General features: G+C 40.3%; 1 protein-coding gene across 7 annotated transcripts in view; it reads left to right on the top strand.

Annotated features, from left to right (window-relative positions):
- Positions 1 to 22,735, top strand: part of slc12a7b (solute carrier family 12 member 7b) — a 60,805-nt gene extending 38,070 nt beyond the window's left edge. For 3 of the 7 annotated variants that reach the window (XM_061064742.1, XM_061064745.1, XM_061064747.1), the window contains exons 4-26: positions 798 to 944; positions 4,144 to 4,198; positions 5,378 to 5,508; positions 5,704 to 5,945; positions 6,098 to 6,309; positions 7,848 to 8,015; positions 8,104 to 8,202; positions 8,458 to 8,515; positions 8,844 to 9,018; positions 9,108 to 9,226; positions 9,418 to 9,516; positions 10,016 to 10,135; positions 10,674 to 10,778; positions 11,636 to 11,804; positions 12,471 to 12,666; positions 12,867 to 13,036; positions 13,622 to 13,753; positions 13,972 to 14,079; positions 14,460 to 14,576; positions 17,354 to 17,529; positions 19,179 to 19,193; positions 20,401 to 20,534; positions 21,062 to 22,735. In XM_061064742.1, coding sequence (XP_060920725.1) covers positions 798 to 944; positions 4,144 to 4,198; positions 5,378 to 5,508; positions 5,704 to 5,945; positions 6,098 to 6,309; positions 7,848 to 8,015; positions 8,104 to 8,202; positions 8,458 to 8,515; positions 8,844 to 9,018; positions 9,108 to 9,226; positions 9,418 to 9,516; positions 10,016 to 10,135; positions 10,674 to 10,778; positions 11,636 to 11,804; positions 12,471 to 12,666; positions 12,867 to 13,036; positions 13,622 to 13,753; positions 13,972 to 14,079; positions 14,460 to 14,576; positions 17,354 to 17,529; positions 19,179 to 19,193; positions 20,401 to 20,534; positions 21,062 to 21,153 — 3,039 coding nt within the window. In that variant the 3' untranslated portion in view covers positions 21,154 to 22,735. The remainder of the gene's footprint in view (positions 1 to 797; positions 945 to 4,143; positions 4,199 to 5,377; positions 5,509 to 5,703; positions 5,946 to 6,097; positions 6,310 to 7,847; positions 8,016 to 8,103; positions 8,203 to 8,457; positions 8,516 to 8,843; positions 9,019 to 9,107; positions 9,227 to 9,417; positions 9,517 to 10,015; positions 10,136 to 10,673; positions 10,779 to 11,635; positions 11,805 to 12,470; positions 12,667 to 12,866; positions 13,037 to 13,621; positions 13,754 to 13,971; positions 14,080 to 14,459; positions 14,577 to 17,353; positions 17,530 to 19,178; positions 19,194 to 20,400; positions 20,535 to 21,061) is intronic. The other 4 variants (XM_061064744.1, XM_061064748.1, XM_061064743.1 and 1 more) reach the window with 3 other exon arrangements.
- The last annotated feature ends 1,992 nt before the right edge of the window (positions 22,736 to 24,727 follow it).

Below are 24,727 nucleotides of genomic sequence, written 5' to 3'. Positions count from 1 at the left end.
AGTCCATTATATAAATGTATTAAAGCCAGCAATCCCGACAGTCCATCAGCTACTGTCTCCTTCTTATAAATCAGCTCATGCCTGAGTGTTGTTCTTTTTCTCCTCTTCATTATCTCTTTTTCCTCATTTGGTTCTTTAGAAAATAAAATATAAAAGTTGCACTAGTGCTGTCATGCAACAGATAGATACTTCTGTAACCTCTGTAAGGATGTAAAGATGACATCAATGCTGCCCCTTTCTGTCTGAATCAGTGAGAGTGGTGCTGTACGTCTGGGATAGGTGTGGACAAAGGTAGCTTCTTGTTCATCAGAGGTGATATATTCAGTAGTTTGTGCGTTTTGTCAAAATGTTGCCTCTGCCTTCTGAAGTGCTGTTACGATGTTGCATTTTTCTGCAAGGATTGCAATCTTTTGGATGGAAGCAATAAATGCTTTTCTTTGTTCATGGATAGATTAGAGGTGTATATGCTGTTTTTGTTCTTTACAGTAAATGGATTATGTTTTAATCGCAGACAAAGTCAGCGAAATTTACAAAAACAAAACATTGAGCACAAACTGCAAACATGTCGCAGATTTGTTTCACAATTACAGTGTGGGATTAGTTTATTTTGTTTGTTTACGTTTTAAGATGAATTCATTTGTATACACTCCTCTCTCTTTTCCTGTCAATGCCTCTATTTCCAACTCTATTTCCTTTTTTATACACTTCTGTCTTGTTTGCTCTGGGCTTTGTTTTGTTGCTAACACTGCATTATTTCCTATCTGATAAGCCTCTCCCATCTCACCTCCTCTCTGCAGAGCCCTCAGATGGGAACCTTCATGGGTGTTTACCTCCCCTGCCTCCAGAATATTTTGGGGGTCATCCTGTTCCTGCGTCTTACCTGGATAGTTGGCACTGCCGGCATCCTGGAGTCTCTGGCTATTGTCTGCCTGTGCTGCTCTTGTGTGAGTACTGGAACCTCATTTTTAACATGTTGCTTCTTTTTAGTTGTCATGCCTCATTCATCTTAGCCTTTACAGTGGAAGTGAAGGGATCGTCATATAAAATGAACTCATGAGGGAATACGTTTTGTTTGAATCAAAATAGCTGGGATCTTTGTTCTTTTTGCAGCAGAGACTCAAACCTGTATGGCATCATATCGTCTTTGGTGTCATTTCAAAAGGGCTGTGTTACTGGGTAGGGGATTCTTTGCTCCAGAAACAACATCAATGAAGGCAAAGTTTTTTTTAGTGGCAACTATAAGATTCCTTTGCACTCTGCTCATTAATAAAGGCACATCTCCAAAACAGAATATAAGGAGCAGACTTTCAAGAAGTCATGACGTGTTTATAAATATTGTATCATGCTGCTGCATTCAGAAATTGTTTGTGCTTTTGTTTTTTCTATGTATTACACAATTGAAATCCTTCAATCAATTGCTATGTGTTCTTTGCTTACATAACCATGTAGCCGAGGTTGTGTTGATTCTAGAGATGAGAGGCATGCAAAAATACTCCCAAGAGATTACATCACAAAAAGCATCAATACTTGTGTAGGCACTGGAGGACCGTACAGCTGTAACATCTCTCCACTTCATTGTTCAGTGTTGAAACGTAGATTAATGAAAGATGAGTAAAAACTAAAAGGAGACGCTCTCACTATTGACATATCTGTCCATTTAATGACTTTCAGAGTTAAGCCATCAAAGCATTTACGTCGTGCAAAATGATGTAAGAGTGACTAAATGTACACATCCAGCCTCTTAATGCATCATGAAAACATAATCACATGAGAGAGTAGATGTGTCCATGTGCTGGAGTGTTATATTGACTTCTGCGGCAGACGCTGCCTCAACTTTTAAAAGCAGACTTGAGAATGTTTGATTGACAGCAGTAATGACCAGCAGGTTCATTTAGTGGCCACTGATCCCACCTATATTTAGCCGATGTGGCTCTCCATTTCGCATACACTCCTAGCTTCTAATAGTACCAAGCAGCTTGACGTCTAATCCCCTTCCCTCTGCAAAGTGTCAGAAACATCGCGACCTACACACCCACACAATGGCTATATTTAACTATCCCACCACAGACAATGGATTAATCCAGTTCAATCAGGAAAAGTACCAAAAAAAAACCTTGAGTACAGACTCATAATGAAATGTGCTAATGTTTTAATATGATCAACGTGTTCACTACCATGTTACAATAACAGTATGGCGAGGATTGACAACTCCACACTCTTCAAAGTCAACACTCCTCATTGTTATTCCCATTCTCTTGTAACTATGAGAATATTTAAATCTCAGAATTGTATTTATATTTTTATTAATTGCAACATGTTGTATTTTAAATTAAAATGAATGAAAACGTGATGTCAGATTATAGATGACATGACGGCGTGCCCACAAAGATGGGGACTCCATTTCATATATTACAATCTAGCTTAAGTGCATCTTGCTGTGTTAACCGTCCACTGCGTCATCGCTGTTACATAATAAGAGAGCCAAGCTTAGCCAAACAGATTAATGTTCATTTTTCACTGCTTAGACCAGATCTGACTTTGCACTGTGGGTTCCACATCAGCCAACAGTTTATAGGTCATGGTTAGTTTGCTCCAGAGATGACATCAGAAAAGTCTAAAAAAATAACCTCAACCTAATTTGTTGGATGTAAATTTGGAACCGTTTTGATTCACTCCTGTTGTACTTATTCTCATAGTTCCATGCTTCTTTCCTGCTGTCATGCTTTAAAGAAGAAAAAAAAGCTGCCAACGATACTGTGACATCACCCACTGGTTCCTTAAGCATAGTTATAAGGCCTAACGATGGCGGGTGCCATATTGTAAATACTATCTCAAACTAACTTTCAGGCAACTTAGCAAGAGGCAAAGAGGTGGGGCTGAAGCTGCGACGTGCCCACCTGTCAGTCAGATCAGCCACGCCCCTTTAAAATGCAAAACTCTTAGCCTAAATATAATGAAAACAGACATTTGACGCTCTATACAGCGTGTACCAATACAGACTTGCTATTCCAAACATATTCATTTTGAACCAGGCTGTACACTTACTGATTGGAGAGGGGAGGAGGGAGAGACACCGACAAACACTTCATGTGTTCTGTATGGTTTGCCATATTGTCATTAAAGTAAATAATTACTTTTTACTGATGTAAGCCTTCATCCTTCAACAGAGACTGAAAAGGCACCAGAGCCTTTCAGTTGTCAAATTATGAATAGCCTACTTATAACTTTGAATTACATTTTCATATTAATGTCTAGGAGCTCCATGCCGCTCTGTTTGCAGCTGAAATATAACTTCTAAAACTGTTATACACAGGAATGAATCAGAGCAACAAATTCAGTTAAGTTTGAGGAAGTAGGTTTCTACAGGGAGTTCTTGCCGCCTGTTGTGTTCATCTGTGGTCAAGACATGCAAGTTCACAGCTACTTAGGGTTTCAGTGGAAGCAGGAAGTAAAACTGTCAGCTAATTGGCTTTACTCCAGCTCATCTGCCACTTTAAACCGGACACCCAGCAAAGACCATGAGGTTTATCTTAGTCGTGTCCTTGTACCTACCCCCTAACCCCCCCCCCCCCCCACTCATCCTCTTGACCTGGACCTGTTTTCTCCCACCTTCACGCTTCCTTTCTTCATTCCCTTTGTCTCTAAAAATGTTAACTTTCCCTCTATTCTTCGATGTTCTTTGTTCCTCTTATCTTGTCCCTCTGCCCTTCTCTCTGCTGTGTCCTCTCCCTCATCCGGAGGCACTATTAGGTAACAGCTGATGTAAATATCCTCCGCCACAATGACTGATTTCACAGAAAAGCTCGTATCCATTACCAATCCACAAGATTCAGAGCATTAGCTGCTAAGAAGTGATTTAACAGGCTACATGCTGGATTAAGTGCTTTGAGTTCTATTATTTAGAAAATCTTGAAATTTCCTAGAGACTAATAATGTTAGGTTGCATAAAAGGGCAAGGAGATTTATATAGAACTTTGAGCTTGGTTTGAAATAGTTTAAAGCTATGTCACTAAATCCCTCATTAAAAATAATACAACACTGAAAGTTAACCATAGCGAACATTTGATTGGATATTAACTGTGTCAGGTTCTGAAATGTGAGTTTTATTCTGATGTTGTTGTTCCTTATGTCTTTTCTCTATAGACCATGCTGACAGCTATATCCATGAGTGCGATTGCTACTAATGGTGTCGTGCCAGGTAAGTCGCTTTGGTACTGAGACATATACAAACTTTAATTAGGGATGTATTGTTATTAAAAGACTCCAGCTCTGTCCTAGCATCTTTTTGTTTTTGTTTTGTTATGGGGATGAAATAATTAAAGCCTGGCGATTAATCGGTCGGCCGATAATATCGGTGGATATTTGTATATCCACTGACTATTGGTATTGGTTAATTTTATATAAATAGATTTATTCAATTTAAGTTTATCATTTATTTATATTTATATTCATAATTCAGTGTGCTGTTATTCTGGCCAATAAAAGCTTTTGTTCAACAGTAAAATAATTTTGTCTTCATTATATATCTTTTTCACAAGTTTATTATAGCGCCGTTTGAAGGATCAACGCAATAAATGTTTGTGCTGTATCTATCTGTAAAGATTTCAGATTAAGGAAAGATATCAGCCGATATATCAGTATTGGATTTTTTTCTCTCCCTAATATCGCTATCTGCCCCAAAAATCCCATATCGGTCGGGCCCTAAAAATAATGTTAAGGGAAATCATAGGCTCATGGGTACATGCTGCAACTGGTGTGTAATGCTATTTGATTCATCTTGAAAGTAGATATCTGAATTTGAATGCACAACCTTAAGGTGAGGGACAGAATAGATGGTGTTAGAGTTGTCCTAGTTTCTGTTGACAGTGAAGTTTTGTGTTTCACCGATATCTGAATAAGCGTTCATAAAACAATCTGGTCCTAGATGTTGTCTCTCCATTACAACTTTACTCTCACAGCTCAAGTGGTCTGTTGTTGGGAGATCTGATATTAGTTATTCTGACATCTCCTCGGTAAACCAGAGGCACAAACGTACTGGCCCCGTACTGTCTAAATTGTCATTAGTCAACAGATAATTGATTCCGAGATTGAAATTGGATAACTTTCTGAGTAAAATTAGATTTTTGTATCGAAATATAATCTTGCTTTTCTCCCCTTGTTTGTTGATTTTATGGTAATTTATGGCGGACTAACTGAGAATTTCAGCCATATATTTCAGACAAAAACCTTGACAACCATATTTTGTTTGTTCAACGCTGCAATTAGAAAATCTGCAAGCTCAACTTTTTATCGTATAAAAAATAAAGCTGACTTAAGAGGAGATAGTTTTCCTTTACCTTGTTAAACTCGTTCCCTCTCTGCCTCCCTTTTCTCCCAGCTGGAGGCTCCTATTATATGATTTCAAGATCTCTGGGCCCTGAGTTTGGTGGAGCTGTAGGCCTTTGCTTTTACCTTGGAACAACCTTTGCTGGCTCCATGTACATCCTGGGTACGATAGAGATTCTGCTGGTGAGTGAACACTATGTGCCCACCACATATTTAACATGGCTTTATTCAGATATTATCCATCCCGTACCTTGTATCATATTTCATTTTAAGGGGCACGGATATAACTTGAAATATAACAAGTGAATAATAAACTCTGATATTCTGTGTTTCTTTTTCTTTCTGTATTTTCCTCCCGACCCTTCTCCCCCCGTGCAGACATACATTGTGCCTAAAGCAGCCATCTTTGTGGCTGAGAAAAAGGAGGATGAGGTGGAGGCCCTGCTTAATAACATGCGTGTTTATGGCACATGTTGCCTAGCACTGATGTCCATAGTCGTCTTTGTAGGAGTGAAATATGTCAACAAGCTGGCTCTAGTCTTCCTGGCCTGTGTCATTCTCTCCATCCTCTCCATCTACGCTGGTGTCATCAAAACCATCTTTGAGCCGCCAGACTTTCCGTGAGTCTCCTACACCAAAGCCTCCCATGATTAATTGATTCGTATGATGATACGTACTGTTGCCATTTCTATATGCATAAGTTTTCTTCTTTTTATATAGTAAAGCATGTCTTTTAAAAGGACTCATTGTCATCCTCTCTTCCTGCACACAGTGTTTGCATGTTGGGGAATCGCACTCTGCAGAATCACAACTTTGACAGTTGTCTGAAGACAGAAGTCATAGACAATTTGACTGTCTCCACCAAGCTGTGGCAGCTGTTCTGTAAAGGACCTGAGCTCAACGCCACCTGCAACGACTACTTTGACAACAACAACTTGACCTTGATGCAGGGCATCCCTGGACTGAAGAGCGGAGTCATCTCAGGTTGGAGCAGTCTGCAACTCTTTTAGCAGCAGTCTGCAAATGTACTTAAATATAAACAAGCTCCCTGGCATATTTTCTTAATAATACTTTGAACTTTTTCAATTAAAACCCTTTTAGTCTCTGCCTCACTCACTAATACCCACTTAACCATCATTCTTCATAATTTAAGTGCAATACAAGGAATAATTATAAACAATTTCATTTAAAGGCAGGGTTGGTAATTTTCCAAAACTAGCATGATTTTAAAAGTAGCATTCCCTCAGTGCTCCATCTGCACCCACCCCCTCCCCTCTATGCTCCCTTAAAAGCCACGCCCCTCACTTACATGCACAAGCGCCATTGGTCTAGAAGCGGACCTCAGCTCATGTTTTGAGTGTGGGCTCGTGCATGACTCGACCTGTGGCTCCTTTCCCCGCATATCATTCCCTAAAAAAATCTTTAAAGAATAAATGTAGATATTTTTCCATCCTTTCAGATTCAAATTGGTTCTGCATTGTTTCTATTCAGGGGTCCATCTGACTGCTCTTACTGTTGGAAACTGTGCTGTGATTTGTCTTGAACTACCCATGCTTTTTCAGTACAAACCATTCATTCTTCTTCCGCCACCCACTCCCACTGCAAACCAGTATATCACTGGAGTGTTGCACAAAACTGGGGAAGAACTGATGTATGTAAACAACAACTTGAGTGTTTATTGGGCAAACAACTGCAAGCAGTAACACTTTGATAACACATAGAGTGACATGACTTCTCTGCTCTTACATCATCCAAGTGTCAATCTCTCACCCTTTTCACACATACAAAAGTCTCCTGAAAAACTCTGGAGATTAGGCTACCCGGAGGGACTTCAGGCTATATGTGAACGCAAACAGGCGCATTTTTCGCACGGATTTTACCCGGAGTTTATCCTGCCGGACCCCTAGTATTTTATCTTCAGAAATTCCGTGTGAGCTGATGTGAGAATGCAGCAGCATATACTCCAGAGAATTCACCTCGAGCTCACCTAGAGCCAATGGGACCCCAGTGACGTTTATATACAGTGACTGCCGCACGGTGCATAAAGTGTCTGCACGCGACCACTACGATCTCCATATCTCTGTTTTCTGTTCCTCAGTTTGTTGTTCTCCACTCTTTTGTGGATGTTGTCATTGGACTACACATAGCATTGATATAAAGTCAAATATTGTCATTATAATGTCGTGTAGCGGACTCTGTTGCTACGGCCGCTACTTCCGCGTTGTTTTTTTACGTCACGTGTTACCTCAGGAAATCTCCCCCCCCCCTTACAGGGATAGTCCCCCGCTGTGAGGAGCATATGTGAACAGCTAGGTGAGGAGAATCTCTGGAGCAGTCCTCCTGAAATTATCTAGATATTATCCGGAGTGCATATGTGAAAAAGGCTTCTGTAAAACTAGTCCCATTTGTTTTCTGTTTGATAATTACTGTACATAAAGCTCTTCAAATTGTTTTTTTTATTTGGTGCATGGCCTTTGTTGTTTGTAGCCTAATTTCTCCTTTTCTGCGTCTCTGTCTTGTAGAAAATATGTGGTCAGAGTATGGCCCAATAGGTATGAAGGTGGAATCTAAGAAGTTGGACTCTGATCCAGTAGGTGACACTTCCCAGGACATCTACATGCCCTATGTAGTCAATGACATCGCCACCTTCTTCACACTGCTGGTCGGCATCTACTTCCCATCAGTCACTGGTGAGATAATCAGAAAAAGGCAACACACACGGTCATGAAGAATGTATTTGTTTTATAACTTTCATTGTGTTTGATTCTTTCCATTCAGGTATTATGGCTGGTTCAAACCGCTCAGGGGACTTGCGGGATGCCCAGAAGTCCATCCCCATCGGAACCATTATGGCTATTGCTACGACATCCTTCATCTGTATCCTTTCACTTTTTGGGACACTGATTTCAGATCTTCTTAGTAACAGGAGTTGACGCTTGCAAAAAGGTTTGATTGTTGGTGCAGTTGGAACAAGAACTAAATCCTGCTAAAGAGCCCAACACAACAAAGCTGCTCCCTACAAGTAATTTGTTGTTATTGTGCGCAGTTTACAAAAGGTTTTCTGCAACATGAAAAGGAAGAGATTTTACTTTTGTATCAATTCCCTTTACTTTCCTTAACAGTGCTTTGCAGACGTCACCTGTGTGGTGCTTTTTGGTGCTTGCATTGATGGAGTTCTTCTTCGAGACAAGTAAGAGTTTAGCACAGAGCACATGTTGTTTTACATTTGCTAAATGGACTAAATGTTGCTTTTAAAGGAGTCTCTATGAAAGACATTGGGATGAATATACAGTAGTTTGGTTACATTCCCTCTCCTATCTGTTGAATTCTCATCTCTTAAGGGCAGATGAATCTGATCACTGTGTGCCCTCATAACTGTGACCCTTGCAAATGTCTTGCAATTATGTGATGTGAATGGACCACTGTGCCCTCTCAGACACCTTTTTATCTCTCTTTATGAGTCATGTGAAGTACTGTCTAATCCTATGAGAATGTATGTGATTGTTTTTGTGTTGCAGATTTGGTGACTCTGTGAAAGGGAACCTTGTTATAGGCACTCTGTCATGGCCCTCACCATGGGTTATTGTAATTGGCTCGTTCTTCTCCTGCTGCGGGGCCGGGCTGCAGAGTTTGACTGGCGCCCCTCGACTGCTGCAGGCCATTGCACGAGATGGCATTGTCCCTTTCTTACAGGTTTGACACCTATAGTCTAAAACACAGTCAAAGCTGTCCTCTCAATCATTTGCTGGCCTTCTGTCTTCACGTGTTACTATGTTTGCTAGGTGTTTGGTCATGGGAAAGCTAACGGAGAACCCACCTGGGCTCTGCTGCTCACTGCTGGGATCTGCGAGATCGGCATCCTCATCGCCTCCCTGGACGCTGTGGCACCTATTCTCTCCATGTCAGTATCTATTTTTCATAGCATTATTGCAAGCTGTCTTTCCATGAAATCAGATCAAAAGATGAAGTCTTTAATCCCTCAAGTATTTCCCGTCTTAAAGCTGCTTACAGTACTTCATAAAGTAGAGATTTAGATGATCTGAAAGCTGTATTTCTTTTCTCTTTTTTTTGCTTGTTGTCTTGCCTGCACAGGTTTTTCCTCATGTGCTACTTGTTTGTCAACCTGGCCTGTGCTCTTCAGACCCTGCTGCGGACGCCTAACTGGAGACCACGCTTTAAATACTATCACTGGTTGGTTACAAATTATTCAAGCTTGTTACTTTATTGTCTATCTGTAGCACAACCACTTTATTTACCTCCCAAAGAAGCAGACTCGGAATGGTCCGACTGAGGGCTTTAAACTTTGCAGTTCATCAACCAGTCTGGCTTGTTTTAATTTTCAAAGACCCCACTGATTAGATGATGGCGGCCTCCCTTGTTAATAATGCAAAGAATCACAAGAACAAAAGCTCTTAACAACCCCACACACACCTGCTCAGTTTGTTTGGTGTGATGATGACCTTTACTGAGATTACTACCATGACAAAAGCCGAGGACAAAAGAGGACGGACCTATTGTTAGCAGTGGATTTCATGATTTTATTTGACTTCTAAGCCTCTCAGCTGTTCTCTTTGACCAGGTTTCCAGTTAGACTGTTTGTATGAATTTGCAGAAAAACCTAAAACTGTTGCTCTGTACTGTAAATAGAGAGGTATGCATTATGTGGTAAATTCTACATTTTCTCCCACAGGGCTCTCTCCTTTCTGGGAATGAGCTTATGTCTTTCTCTCATGTTCATTTGCTCCTGGTATTATGCGATTGTGGCCATGGTCATTGCAAGCTGCATCTACAAGTACATTGAATACAGAGGGTAAGAAAATCTTTGAATGCTGTCCTTCTGTTCCTTGGGCTGGAAAACTGTGACGGGGAGGAAACTGAAACAAAAATACTTTTTTATGATACATTGTGTTACCAAATTTAAAAGCTTTAAATGCAAACTGCATAGGAATGTAATATCAGAGCTGCTGTTTAGAAACAATAACAAATCTAACTTGGATTAAGGAAACCCCCTTCATGTTTAGGATGTCCAAGTATGCATTTTAGGTTTATCCACTATATCGTTAAAGGAACACATAACACGTAAGGACTGAGAGGCTCTCAGATTATAATGCTGTCATGCACTGAAAAAGGGTTCTTGTACTTAAATATTGTTTTCTCTTTATATTCTTAAATTGCAAATGCTCCAACAGACCCAAAGTAATCAGACTGAATCATCATAATGGCCAAAAAGTCCTTTGAAAAAACACACACCACGTTAGCGTGTAAACTAAAACAGTAAGTTACCCATGCACTAGCAGTGGGTTTGCTTTGTGTTGAGTATTTCAATGTCACTCACTTGTTGATTTCAGGGCAGAGAAGGAGTGGGGAGATGGCATCCGTGGCCTGTCCCTCAATGCAGCACGCTTTGCCCTTATACGTCTCGAGGAGGCGCCACCGCACACAAAGAACTGGAGGTACAGCACAGAATATAGTTAGAGTTAAATGTTTGTGTGTGAGAGAGAGAGAGAGAGAGAGAGAGAGAGAGTGCTTCATACAGATGTGGTTACAGTTGGCTTGCAGCACCTGTCACTGTTTTGAGTGGACGAAAGACAGATAAGAATAGACCTTTGATTAATCTCTTGGTCCTCTAACTAATCTGACAGAAAAGGTTGATTCTGTTTAGAGGCATGCTCTGGTTGACCTTGCAAAACTGCCTTTCCAAAATCTAAACAAGTTTCATTTAATTTCTTGGCACATTCAGCTTGGATACTCATAGTTCCAGTTATACCGATGGTTCTTGAAGGGATGACTTTATTCCCGGCCTCCTCTGTTAATTTACTGTTAGACTGTAGGTCCCTATACAACTCCAATGAAAGAGACATTTCTGTTTTTTTAAGGTTTTTTCTTTCTTTTTATAAAGTTATTTTTGGGGCATTTTTTCTTTTATTGAATAGGACAGCTGCAGAGAGACATGAAATGTTGGGAGGAGAGAGCAAAGGGCCGAGGTCTGATTGGAACCCACAGGTGCTGCAACCAGGACTATAGCCTCTGTACACGGGGCATATGACATAACTGCTAGGCTATCAGTGCTCCCATTTTTTTCATTTTGGGGCTTTTACTGTTACTGATACTTTGATCAGTCACGTTTGCCCTGAATGATTGTGTTGAATGCACTTCTGTCTTCTGTCTTTTAACATTTTTTTAAAACCAGAATATCTGTTGCTGTTCTTGATCTTGAAAGATGAATCAACCTCTTGTATCCCTCACAGCGTTGCAAAGAAGTTCAGTCTGACATTGTCCCTAATATGTTTTTTTCTCATGATGTACCCAGGCCTCAGGTGTTGGTGCTCCTGAACGTGGACTCGGATCAGGGAGTCAAACACCCTCGTCTGCTGTCGTTGACCACTCAGCTGAAGGCAGGGAAAGGCCTGACAATAGTGGGAAATGTTTTAGAGGGAACTTATCTCACCAAAGATGCCGAGGCCAAGAAGGCTGAGCAGGTAAAGTAAAAATATGTATATTCACCCTCAAGGACAGGCCAAAAAAAACCAAACTAGAAATGCAAGTCTTAATATTTTGTCATATCTGTTGCTGTATTTGAAAACTCAGCACTTTTCAAACAGCTTATGTCCATAAAAAGCTGGATTTTATTGTCACAGTTACTGTATAAAGTATCATTTGTCTATACTATCTCATGTATTGTAATTTAAATACATTTTTAAAGCACAATAGCAAGTGTTAACTGAGTGATTTGACTTGTCTCTTCATGCCAATAATTACAGGCATGATAAGCATTAAGGAGAACTCTGCCATCTAGTGGTTAAATTGAGCAATACATTGTTCTTGCAACCTGATTTGACTCTGTCCTCAAAAGCTTTTCAATCATAGGATTACTTTTTCTGCTAAATCAATCATGTGCAGAAAATAAATTCCAGATTACACAGACTGAGGTATTCATGGGCACTGTTTAGAGCCACCATAAGGACTTGTCCTGAGTGGATACTAATGAGAGTGCTGAGTGTGATTTTGAGGGAGGGGTTAGGATCAGTATTATAGGAACTAAGAAGGGAGTCCTTGCTCTTTAGTAAAAATATAGTTTTCTCTAAATAAGCAATGCTTTATCATTTATATATCTTCCATTCCTTTTCTTTTATTTCTCCATCCAGAACATCAAGTCTGCTATGTCAGCAGAGAGAACAAAAGGTTTCTGCCATGTTGTGGTATCTTCAAACCTCCGAGATGGCTTCTCGCACCTCATCCAGTCTGCAGGGCTGGGAGGCATGAAGCACAACACAGTCCTCATGGCCTGGCCCGGGACCTGGAGGCAGTCCAATGACCCGCAGTCATGGAAGAACTTCATAGGTACAGAGTGAGGGATGTATGAAATAAACATGAGTGTATAAACATTTATTAAATGTATAAGAATGAATGAATATTAGCACAACTGTTGTCTGTCTTTTCTATGACATGACAACAACTTGTTTGTACAATACAATATACAATATTTTCTGATTAGTCGGCCATTAGTCTTCTAAAATAATCTGTTTCCTTTGTCCCTTCAGAGACGGTGCGGGAGACCACAGCTGCCCATCATGCCTTGCTCGTGGCGAAGAATGTGGACAGTTTCCCCACCAACCAGGAACGTTTGGGTGAGGGCACCATCGACGTGTGGTGGGTGGTTCACGATGGAGGCATGTTGATGCTGCTGCCCTTCTTGCTGCGACAGCACAAGGTTAGTGTGTGTGTGTGTGTGTGTGTGTGTGTGTGTGTGTGTGTGTGTGTGTGTGTGTGTGTGTGTGTGTGTGTGTGTGTGTGTGTGTGTGTGTGTGTGTGTGTGTGTGTGTGTGTGTGTGTGTGTGTGTGTGTGTGTGTGTGTGTGTACACTTTCAGTGAAGGATTGACTGAATACAATTCTCTGCCCACCCTCATGTTGAATACTCAGGACCAGCTATATTAACTTCTCTTATTGATTGAGGATGTCACAGTTAAAGTATTTGTCCAACTTCTCTCTGCTGTGAACTCAGTGGAAAAGAAACTCAAAAAAGATGCAACTCAGTGCAGACAGCACTCTCAGGCATCACCTCGTTACACGACTAGTTTGCACTCCAATTTTTAAAGAATAATATTTCACATTTTTACTGCCCCCTTCCTTGTGATATATATCCTCTCTGGAAATTTCCCTCTATGTGACGATGTTACCGTATCCTTGTCCTGCTTTCAATCACTATTCCTAATTTCTAACCCTTACAGATGGACTTACATGTGTTTCCATAAACTGTATCTCCTTCAATAATAACTTTGCTCTCACCTTCTCCAGGTGTGGAGGAAGTGTAAGATGCGTATCTTCACTGTGGCTCAGATGGATGACAACAGCATCCAGATGAAGAAAGATCTCCAGATGTTCCTTTACCACCTGCGACTGGATGCAGAAGTGGAAGTAGTGGAGATGGTGAGGCTTTGTTTGATGCATTACATCCTGTAATGGTAGAAAAGCAACACTCTTTTGAAGTTGGGCTGATAATACAGCTAATGTTTACCAAGTTAAAAACAACAACAAGCAGTGAAGATAGCAGCTCAGCAAACTGGAGAGCTTAAGGATTGGCTGCGGTTTTTAATAAGTTCCCTGTTGTCGTAAACTGTACCAATGCTCTGTCTTCATTTGTGCAGCATGATAATGACATCTCAGCCTTCACCTATGAGAAGACGCTGGTAATGGAGCAGAGGTCTCAGATGCTAAAACAGATGCAACTTTCCAGAACTGAAAGAGAGAGAGAGGTAATGTGCATGACGTCTGTGTGAACACAACACTGCTCCAACAGTCACTCTGTCTCTGTACATGCATTCTTAATCAATCAAAGAGAATGCAGTATTCTTATACTATGTCCTAGATATGATACTAATGCGATCACCCTCAAAAAGAAAGCTTTTATGTTTCTGAAAAGTCTTTACATTTTGCATCCTGTAACTGTACATCAACGTAGTTTTAAAAACACACCAGTCCGTCTATACAGAATTTAAAACAAGTTTTTAGCTTGTTTCCAAAATAAAAAAAATTTGAAATTTAGTCAAACTTGGCCTAATGCTAAGGTAAATGACGATTGGCCCCTTTCCTTGTTCATCTGCCACCGCTTCTCTTGGCCATCAACACCGCTCAGATTCAGAGTATCACTGACGAATCACGTAGCTCGATCCGGAGGAAGAACCAGGACGCTACCGAGAGTACCGACCTCAGCCGGCAGTCCTCACAGATGGAGGACACTCAGGAGGACGAGGTAGCCAAATGTGTCAAACCACTTTCCCGTAATGTTAGACTCACGGGCCCGTCTTCACAAAGCTGGATCTTTGGCTGCAGTTTTAGTGACTTTTAATATCATGTGGTTAAAAATCTGGACTCAGAAAATGTGACTTGACTGCAGATTTACCAGATGTTTGCAGTAAGAGGTGTTTTTATTCCCTGAGAGTAGGAGAGGCGATCAAGAATATTTGAGTTTAAGGAAAAGATCAAGTTGTTTCCTATTCGTTTTAAAAGAAATAAATACAGATGATCTTATCTGTTTATCTCACAAGGTTCTTAAAGGAAACCGTTACAATGTAGAAAATGGTGTGATTTGCTGTAATGATTTACTCTATTCTAGATAAATCATTCTGCTTTTTTAAATGTATATCAGACGGCTTGACCATACCCTCAGATCATGGCTTATTTACCATGTTCATGTAGTGTTGTTTTAAAGCTCAGTGCTGTGCATGTTACATCTGAACCAGAGCTGCTCTAGAACATCCCCAGCAAAGGTAAAAAACAAAATTGATCTCCATAGACTGCAGACTGCAGTGTGAAATCACAATCACCACAGGAGGACAAGACAGTTATTGTAGCTTTGTGAGGAAAGAGAGGAGTCATTCGACGTTCTAGGAAATATTTCATGCTAATAAGTACCCCAGAGAAAGAAGCTTATTCATTGTCTCTAATAGCATCCATCTCCTGCATCTGAAAAGTTAACCACAAGTCCAGACCAGCCTTACAGTAGCGCTACTAACAGTCTTAAAGAGCTGCTTTGTGAATACCAGCCAGATGCTCCCTGGAACTGCTGCCCAACTTCCCATTACTTCCATGATCCCGCCTCCGCCCCAACCTCCCCCGAAATAATGTAAAGAGCAAACGGTATTGTCTCAGAAACTTGAAAATAGTGTCTGTTTGTAAGCATCCTCAGAATTAACAACTTTAAAAGCTTTTAACAATATTTTCAGCTTTGCTTGCGCTGCAGGATACAAGTCACTAAGCTTTGTTTTTTAGCTGAATGCTAATGCTAGCATGCTAACATTGGGTTTTCCCCTTTATATACTGTCAATGGTTCATTCATACTCATTTGATTGATATATCCACAAAGTCTTGACATGTGCCATTCATTTACTGCTTTACCGGGCTGCTATAAGATTATTCACATGTTTCTATTCAACATTCAGACTTGACAGTACTGTACTCTCTACATTTGTTTTAGCCGGACCAAAATCATTTTCATGTTGACCTTTCCCACCCTCCTGCCATTCCTACCTGTAGTCCGTGTTCATTCATTGAAAACAACATGCCTCCCGGGTCGAAATGGATATTCAGAATTAAATATATATCAAGAAGCCTTCAATAAATGAAATAGTCAGCATGTTGTTTTATGAAGGTGCATTATCTCTTTATCATGTATGAGCATGAACTAATAAATCCAGAGGCCACAATCCTTATCTTCATGATGAGACTCATAATGCATTGTTATCCTTTTGTTATTCTCTCTTGTTATATGGCTATTGACATTGTTCTCTGTAGTGAAGACACAGGAACAGAAGTGAACATATGTGCTGTCAAATGTTATCAAATCAGATTATATTTAAATAACAATGCTTTATTTAGATTTTCCTCTGATGTGCTTTATAGTCCCTGCACTACTTGCATCATAGGCATACAGTCGGGCTTAGAGTAACATATTTCAAGGATGTTTAATAATCTTTGGAAAGCATCTTTCCATATACAGTGTATATATAACATTCCTGTCTTCACACCAAATCTTCCCAGTCTGGTTTGTTTTCATTTTTACTGCACTGTACTCTTTAGTCATAGATAAATGTTGTATTTCAACCATTGCTGGGCTCTTTAGCATTTTCTACATTTATTTTGTTACCCATGTGTGATGTCGATATAGTTTAAAGGTCACATTTTATTCTCCTTTTCAACCAGTTTAAATAAGTCTCAGAGCTCCCCAAAACATGTTTGTGAAGTTTCTTGATAAAAATCCACTCTGATCCTGTATTTGATCATGTCTATAAACCCCTCTATTTTCTGCTCAGAACAGGCTGTTTCTGTGTCTTTAGCTTTAAATGTAAATGAGCTGTGTCTGACCACGCCCCCTCTCCGGATGTGGCTAGACCTTTCTTGCACCATGCCCTATTGTGTACAGTGAGAAGGCAGACTCAGAGGGCAGAACAAACACCTAGATGTGGGAGTGTCACCCACCTGGGGGAGGGGTTACTGCCCTTTGTGATGTCATAAAGGGGAGATCTCAGAATCAGCTTTATTGGCCTGGTATGCTTACACACAGGGCTTTGGTGAACTGTGCTCTCTATGTACAAACATTTAACATTAAATAATAAATACAAAATAAGCAAAGACTAAGACAAAACAGACAAACAGCCTGTTTGAGCAAACATTTTCTGAAAGTCTAAAGTCTATTTAGCATAATATGTGACCTTTAAAGGTATATTATCCCTCTTACTCTCTAGCTTTGTTTGTACAACTTCTATCAACTAGTAAAAGAAAAGTCGTCCATTCTTGTTTGTTTGTACTTCATGATTTTCTCAGTGGAGAAGCACCATTTATTTTCCTCTTTATCACTCCTTACTTTATCATTGCCTTCCTCTCTCCAGACTCTTATTTTTTTCTTTTACCATTTTGGACTCCACCAACATGGTTTCTGTTTTTTCCACCAACCTTTCCTATTTAAAGTCGATAATTTCATTCAGTTTTTTTGTGTTTCATCTTCTTTTTTTTTGTTTCTATTCTTTACAGGCTCAGCTCATCCATGACAGAAACACTGCATCTCACGCTGCCATAAACGACAAGGCCGACACTGGGCCTGAGCGGGTTCACATGACCTGGACCAAGGACAAGCTCTTCACAGAGCGTAACCGTAACCGTGAAATGAACGCCAATGTGGCTGTGCGCGACCTGTTTAACATGAAGCCGTAAGTACCGGTACACATTCGTCTAAATACTACCCTAAAAGCAGACCGCATACCCAATTCTGATTATGAAAAACCTTATTGGTGCTCTTTCTATATCTTGAAATATCACATTATGCAGTATGTTAGTGTCCAAATGTCTAATGTGTACAAACAACTTAGTGATTGCTCCAGTAGATTGCTTCAGCCTGCAGCCTTGAGACAGCCTGTAATGGCAGCTGTGTAATCTGTAAGACACATGCACCAGATACAAAGTGTGTCTCCTATACGTGCTGGATTTTGTCTGTGGAAGGCTCGTATTGCTATTCTGAGTGTCCGTCAAAGTTACAGATAGAATTGCTACAGAAATAGATTATTTCTTATTGTCTTAATTCATCAGCTGCAAGCAACACAGCTCTAGCAGCCTAGATCGCAAAATCAGTAAATTTTCCTCACAGAACACAAGGGTCTGCTGGTCTTCACCTGACTTGTTTTGTTTGTGTTATTGTGTTGTGTTGGATCATAGTTAACCATCTAACACACCAAAATCACACAAGAAAACAAAATTACTGACTGGAAGAGGCAGGAGTAGACCAACAACTTCCATGTTTTGTGAAATGAAAGTATTTTTATTTGTCAGTGGAGTCTGGAGGCTTCAAAATGAGCTTGTTTCTTGTCTGGTTTTTTTTAAAGCTTGTTTTAAACTTCCCTTATCCAAATGTTCTCTAACTGTAATGATTCTTTCTGTCAAACGTTTGACTCCACAAGTAACAAACTTTAAGCAGTCAGTGGCAAAAAACAAACATTTGCCATCAAAAACTAATGTTTCTAGTGTTTCCCTTTGTGTTTAGCTGCCGACAGAAGCAATCTAAATATTTCATTCCAAATTCTTTTGTACTTAAGAGTCCTTTAGGCCCCAAACTATGTACAAGAAAAATAGGGCTCAGGTTAAAAATACAGGAATCCCATTTCAAAATCTATTCCTGAATTAAAGAAAAATACTGTTATTGTTGTTTGCATGCACTTAGTGAGAGACGTTTGCACCATTTTGAATAGCTTTTCACACGTTTTCAAGATAGTGTATACAAAGGATTTTAAGAGTCAACAACAGCACATACAGTACTGATAAATACTTACAGGATGGTGCCAGAGCCTCAGTGCAGGAGGACAGCATGTTTAGATGAAGTAGAAGTAGCTGTATTGAGGCTGACAGGGTGAAATGGGACAACTATCTGCATGGTGTGTGCATTCAGGCTGCATTTGGTGTGTGCGCGCATGTGTGTACACTTCCAGGCCTTTCGGTCTTAGTGCATGGCCAGACCACGCAGACCACACGCACACCATTTTGCTGTTAAGACTAACTCTTCATCATCCAATACTGTCCATACTATTAGTCTGTAAGGTGTTCCAGTCCTCATGAATTGGCTCATAAAGATTGTCATTGAAGTCGCTCTCACAGGACAAGAAGAAATGGAGGCATCTTTTCTGACAAACGCCTCACATCAAACGGCTCCTTTTTTTCTCTCCTGGGTTTTGTGTTGCGCACCTTTGGGTGTCAGGACGAGCCGTTTGGGACAGTTTGAAGCATGCAGTGTGGTGGATTGGGCTGGCGAGCTGATGTAGAAAGCATCTAAGCTTGTTTCTGTTGTTCTGTTCCATTTTCCTCCTTCTAGAGAGTGGGAGAGTCTGTAAGTTGCATTCACTTTGCTCTAGGCTGTATTTGTGTTCTGCTGCTGTGTTGACTGTAGCTTTGTTCAGTGTCCTCCAGCTCGTATCTGTGTGTGTGTGTGTGTCTGTGTGTGTCTGTGTGTGTCTGTGTGTGTGTGTGTGTGTGTGTGTGTGTCTGTGTGTGTGTGTGTGTGTGTGTGTTTGTGTTTGCATGATTTTGTGTGTGTGCCCTAATGTGCATGGATTTCCTTTGTCAGCATCAGCAAGAGCATGTTGGTCTCTGTCGGTTAAAAGCGGATGAAAATGTATGACAATATTTAGTGCATGCAAAAAAATGTGCAAAAAAATGTGCTTTCCATTCCCCGTATGAGTGATTATCAACAGAAAATACTCATTTTGGATTTGATATGAAACATAACTGATTTTCTTATCCAGTAGAATGGAAAGCAACATTTTGTTTAACCGCCATGTCATTTGGCTTTTGGCAGTGGATGTGTTGCTTTACTGTTTTTGTGATCTAACATTATGAAGAGGCAACATTTAAAGACAAAGGAGAGTGACGACGCTACATTTGACATTTGTTATAAATCACAATAATATTAATTAGAGTCCTAGCATTAGTTTGTTCAGTCGACCATGATACACTACCCGATAATAAGTGACATATTTCTGAATCTCACGCTGTTATACTGCTCGTCTCTTCTCTTCTTAAAATGCTGCCTCTTCATTGTGAATTCAGCTTCTAAACCGTGCCTTGCTTGTTTCATTTGTGTGTTTTTGAGCTTGACCTTGTGGTTTGTTATGTGTAATACTGGTTAAGGAGTTTTCTCTGGAAATGTTAGAATTATGCTTTAATTTCTAAGCAGCTTACAATGTAGCTTTCCCCTTCTATAAGCGAGTTAACAACAGAAGTGGCTTTATAGTTAATAAAAGCTTTATTCATTTAAAGAAGAGGAAACGTCATGTATTTTCTATGACTACTGTTTGTAAAAGGCCCTCTGTATTCTTGGAGATTCTTGGTTTATCTATTTTAAAATCTCTTGATATTCATGGAGAAATGGTTTAATTGCAAAATGAGTATAATATTAGAATTCTTCTCTTCCTGTTATAGCATCGCTGCTCTTAGTTTGATTACTAATGACATTTAGGCTTAGGTTTGGTGAAGTCTGGTTAGTGATGATTACTTCAGTGCTGTACTTTCTCCCTGTGACCTTCTTGTCAAACTAGGAACCAGTCAAATGTCCGTCGGATGCACACAGCCGTCAAGATGAACGAGATGGTGGTGAACAAGTCGCAGGGCGCTCACCTGGTTCTGCTCAACATGCCGGGACCGCCCAAGAACAGAGGAGGAGACGAGAACTGTATCCTTTAGGGAGCTTAAAACGATATTTTAGAACATGTATCTCACAGAACTGAGAGAACAAGATGGAATATGAAAGGTGTAGTGGTGCTGGTAGGGATAAACCTACAGAATTACACTTCAAATGCGTGGTTAAGAGGTTGTTAGACGAGATTTAATATTCCATTTATTGCCCTGTTTCACAAAGTCCTTTTTGGCACAGATTTTGCATACTGCCTTGCTTAACATGGCTCACTCGCTCCTTTCATTCAGTGAAAGTTTCCAAACTTACATTTGGTTCTGTGACAAGAGCAGCCAAATTAAAACGCCTGAAACTCTCCAGCAATGGAAATAAACACCTAAAGGGGAAATGACAGCCTAACATTTAAAATGCTGAAGTGTAAAGAAGGCGTTACTTCATTAAATAAATGACTGCAGATTTGACTTCCTCTGTTACAAACAATGAATAGGGTAAAGTGGGGGAGTAATCTCTGTTCTGCTCCGTGTTTGTGTCTCTCTGTGTTTTCTTCCCTGACTGCTGATTCTCAGACATGGAGTTCCTGGAGGTTCTCCTCGAGGGTCTGAACCGGGTCCTTCTGGTGCGAGGCGGCGGACGGGAAGTCATCACCATCTACTCTTAAACATAATATACTCTCGTGCCCAACCCTGCACTCATTGGCTGTTGCCATGGATACTGGTCACTGGGCATTTTTTTTCTGGAAAGAAGCCTGATTTTAGGTTTTTTTTTTAATGAAGAGCAGAGATTGTTGGAAGGCGGGACCACTTGTGACTGACAGATGGTTTGAAGGACCTCAGGATGAAGGAAACAGTTAGCTTTAAATGAGTTGACTGGCTGAGAGTACGAGTGCAGTGTGTGTGTCCACGATGGGCCACCCTTACCCTGCACATGGAAGATAGAGCATAGAGACACTTTATATTGTTCATTTGAAAAGGTTCCGTTCTGTTACATTTCATATTCTTTCCCTCTTGTGTCGATGTTGTCAAGTTACTGACGCTCACTGTGTAATGATAAGAAAAGCGTGCTGTTGATTTGAACCTCGTAGTCATTTCATGTTATCTGATGATGTACTCGACTCTGGACCTGAAAAGAAAAAAAACAAGCACAGGGAGGACGAGTTACTCTGACAGCACATGCTGAAGTTTTACATATAGTTTGGGGATCTCTGCGGTCTGGATCACCATTTGTACTTAATGCTTTAAACATAACTTTTAAGATACTGGTTTCTGTTTGAACTCCAGGTAAGGTGACCCGTGTGATCAGGCGCTACTGAAACATCCTGGTAAGGCTGTAAGGTTAGTGTTAGATGAATGGTCCTCACATAGCAGCATTTTTGTAGTTTTAACATTCTGTGGTCGTTCGCCTTGTCAATCATTTAGTGAAGGACGAAGGTAAAGATGCGCCTGTTATTGGATAACCTTCCTGTGTGTTGGTGGGAACATTTCATTTATCGGGTACTGAAACTTTTACCGTTGGTCTACATTTCCCATGTCAGAGAACTCTCATGTTTTCATAGGAAAAATAGCCATAGTTAATATTCAAGGACTCTTCATAAGCTTTACGGAAAAACATATGAAATGCACATGTATACATATTTAAGGCGTGAAAAGTAGTGCTCGGTTGGGAATAGATTTTTTATCCATGCGCTGTTTGACAGCACGAGGTAGATTCATTAAATAGTACATTGGATAATTAGCACATTAAATCTCGGCCTACAGAATTGTAGGCATCTAACAAAGAAGACTTTGTAAAGAACAAATGGACTCATGTTAGTGTAACTCTTCTCATATGGACGTAGCTCCAGCACTGTTGACTTTGCACTACCCATCTCTCAGCACTTAATTCATTGTATACTGGTTTACAGTGACACTTTGTACTGGTCAATCCACCACTACATTCTACTCTGCTAATGGAGTGACATTCTGATAAACCAGCTCGTGATAAAGGGTGCAGACAGCAAGTACATTCACACTATTCAATACTCATGTTTCAATGTTTCTTTTATAATGTTTTAGCAGACAGTCTCTTTAGGCTTTGAGTCCCTGAGTCATCATAACGAGCGTGTGTAAGAGAAAAAAAAGTGCCAAAATTTAAAGAAACTGTGGAAGTATTGTTAATGCATCTTAAAGCAGGGTCACGCAGTCGCTTCTGCTTTTTACGATGGCAATCTTCAGTCTTTTGAAATTCTAAAAAAAATAGAAAAAGTGCAATAAATTGTTTGAAATGACGGAGCTCCTCGGCCTGGTCAGAATCAATCTCAAAGCTAGATTTGATAAATAAATAAAAACGTTGCAATTTCTCGGGCATTTCAATCCACCTAACTCGGCTAAATGCGGCAAACAAACAAAAATGTTTTCATGTGTACCTCCACAGTTTCTTTTCACATTAGCTGAGCAGTATTTTGTAAAGCAGTAAAGTCCTACTTTCCTGCACTTCTTTGCAGAGGAATGAGACATTTCACATTGTCAGTTATGCAACACCTGTGTTTTATTGTGTTGTGTTTGGTTCAGTTGTTAATGTATGCCTATGTTACTACCTAGTTCTGGTCCGTGTAGTGTTTGTTACATTATAATTGATCTTCTTTTACTTTAAGTGTTCATTTGTAAGTGTGATTTGTATGGACCGAGGCAGAGAGAGGCGGTATGTGTGAGAAGCGGCAGCATCTGTCAAGTAGTTGTGTTTTTGTTCCAACTCATCAGAAACACATCATATGCAACACACAGGACTGAAAAAACCCCTCAGGAGACCATGCCGCCCTGGACTGGGAGTATGAAGACCTGAATGATGCAACCAGGGGACAAAAAAATAAATGTTTCAATGATTCTGTGGATTTATGAAGTTCAAACTATTTCAGTTGTTCAGTTTTATATTTTAGCCACCAGAGAAAAGACATAATTCGGTATGAATAAATAATAAATTGCTTAGTTTTACAAAGTTTGAAACATTTATAATTGTAAAGATAAAATATTAAATACTTTTTTTGATGCTTTTAATTTGGTCACTGAGCTAAATAGAAGTAACAGTGCATGAAGGAAACATTGCATACATGAAACTCGAAAGCAAACGTGCAGAAAAACAGATGTTTCTAGAGGTAAAGTTGGATCGTCAGCAGTGTGTGTTTAACATCTCTAATGTTTGAGTGACTGGAGAAAGTTATCTACCTCAAGGAGTCACTGAGGCTCGGCTGAAGAAATAAAAGCTTGTTCAATCACAGTTCTCGTCGTTAAACTGATATTCAATGTGGAGTCATGGGAGAGAGAGAGAGGGAGAGGAAAAAAGAGCATCTGCAGAGTGAGAGGACCAGCAGAACTGTGTGTGTGTGTGTGTGTCTTTGTGCATACTGTTTCGAGGCTGAAGCTTTGTTGTGTGAAGTGTTTCTGCTGCTGTCCGGCTCAGCTCACAGGCTGGAAACAGGAAGTCACTTGCGGGCGTACATGTAGAGGAAGGTAGCCCTGTCAATTGTATTTGTGCCTCTCTGAATAATTATTAAAATTGCTGAAATAAACTGAATCGCGTTCGGTCCTGATTCTACTCTCAGTCACACTGATGGACTGACATGACTGCACTGAACGTAGATGTCCTTTGCTCTTCTCAAAAAGAACAGACATCACCTGTGAGCCTGTTTATTAAATCTGCTTCTAACATTTATTACAATAAATTACTAAAAAGCTGTTGTGTTCTTATGTGTTGTTAATGCCAGTGGTTGGATAGTGCCTGTGCCCAAAAACGTATGCTTCAACCACCTACAGGGACAGTGGGGGGTCCCCAGTCTCTAGCACCATTACGTTTGGGAACCCCTGACCCTGAAGACAGGGTTTAAACTCAAATCTGACCAAAATGACTCTTCAGTTTAAACACTACCACAGAACAACCAGATACAGTTTTTCTGGCACTCTGAAGTGGAGTAGTGCTCAAATGTATCCACCAGAGGGCAGCATTGTCTTCCCTTCAATTTTACTTTCTGCTGCAGCTTGATGGCAGCCTTCCTTTAATAATAGCATTATCTGTGATCCAAATCGAGTATGGTTTCATTTTATATATCAGATGATTTCCAGAGATAGATTTCCGACTGTCTTCACACATTACTGACCAGTACTCGTCTCCTCAACATCACCTCTGTGCGTCTTCCCAGCAGTATTGTCAGGTTAACATTCAGCCTCTCTGGTGTGGGAGGTGTCGGCCCACTCCTCCTGCCC

This window comes from Labrus mixtus, chromosome 19 (genome assembly GCF_963584025.1).
Source record: "Labrus mixtus chromosome 19, fLabMix1.1, whole genome shotgun sequence".
In the NCBI taxonomy this organism is placed as follows: Eukaryota; Metazoa; Chordata; class Actinopteri; order Labriformes; family Labridae; genus Labrus; species Labrus mixtus.
The sequence above is the reverse complement of the archived record's forward strand: the minus strand, read 5'-3'. Positions and strand labels throughout refer to the sequence as shown.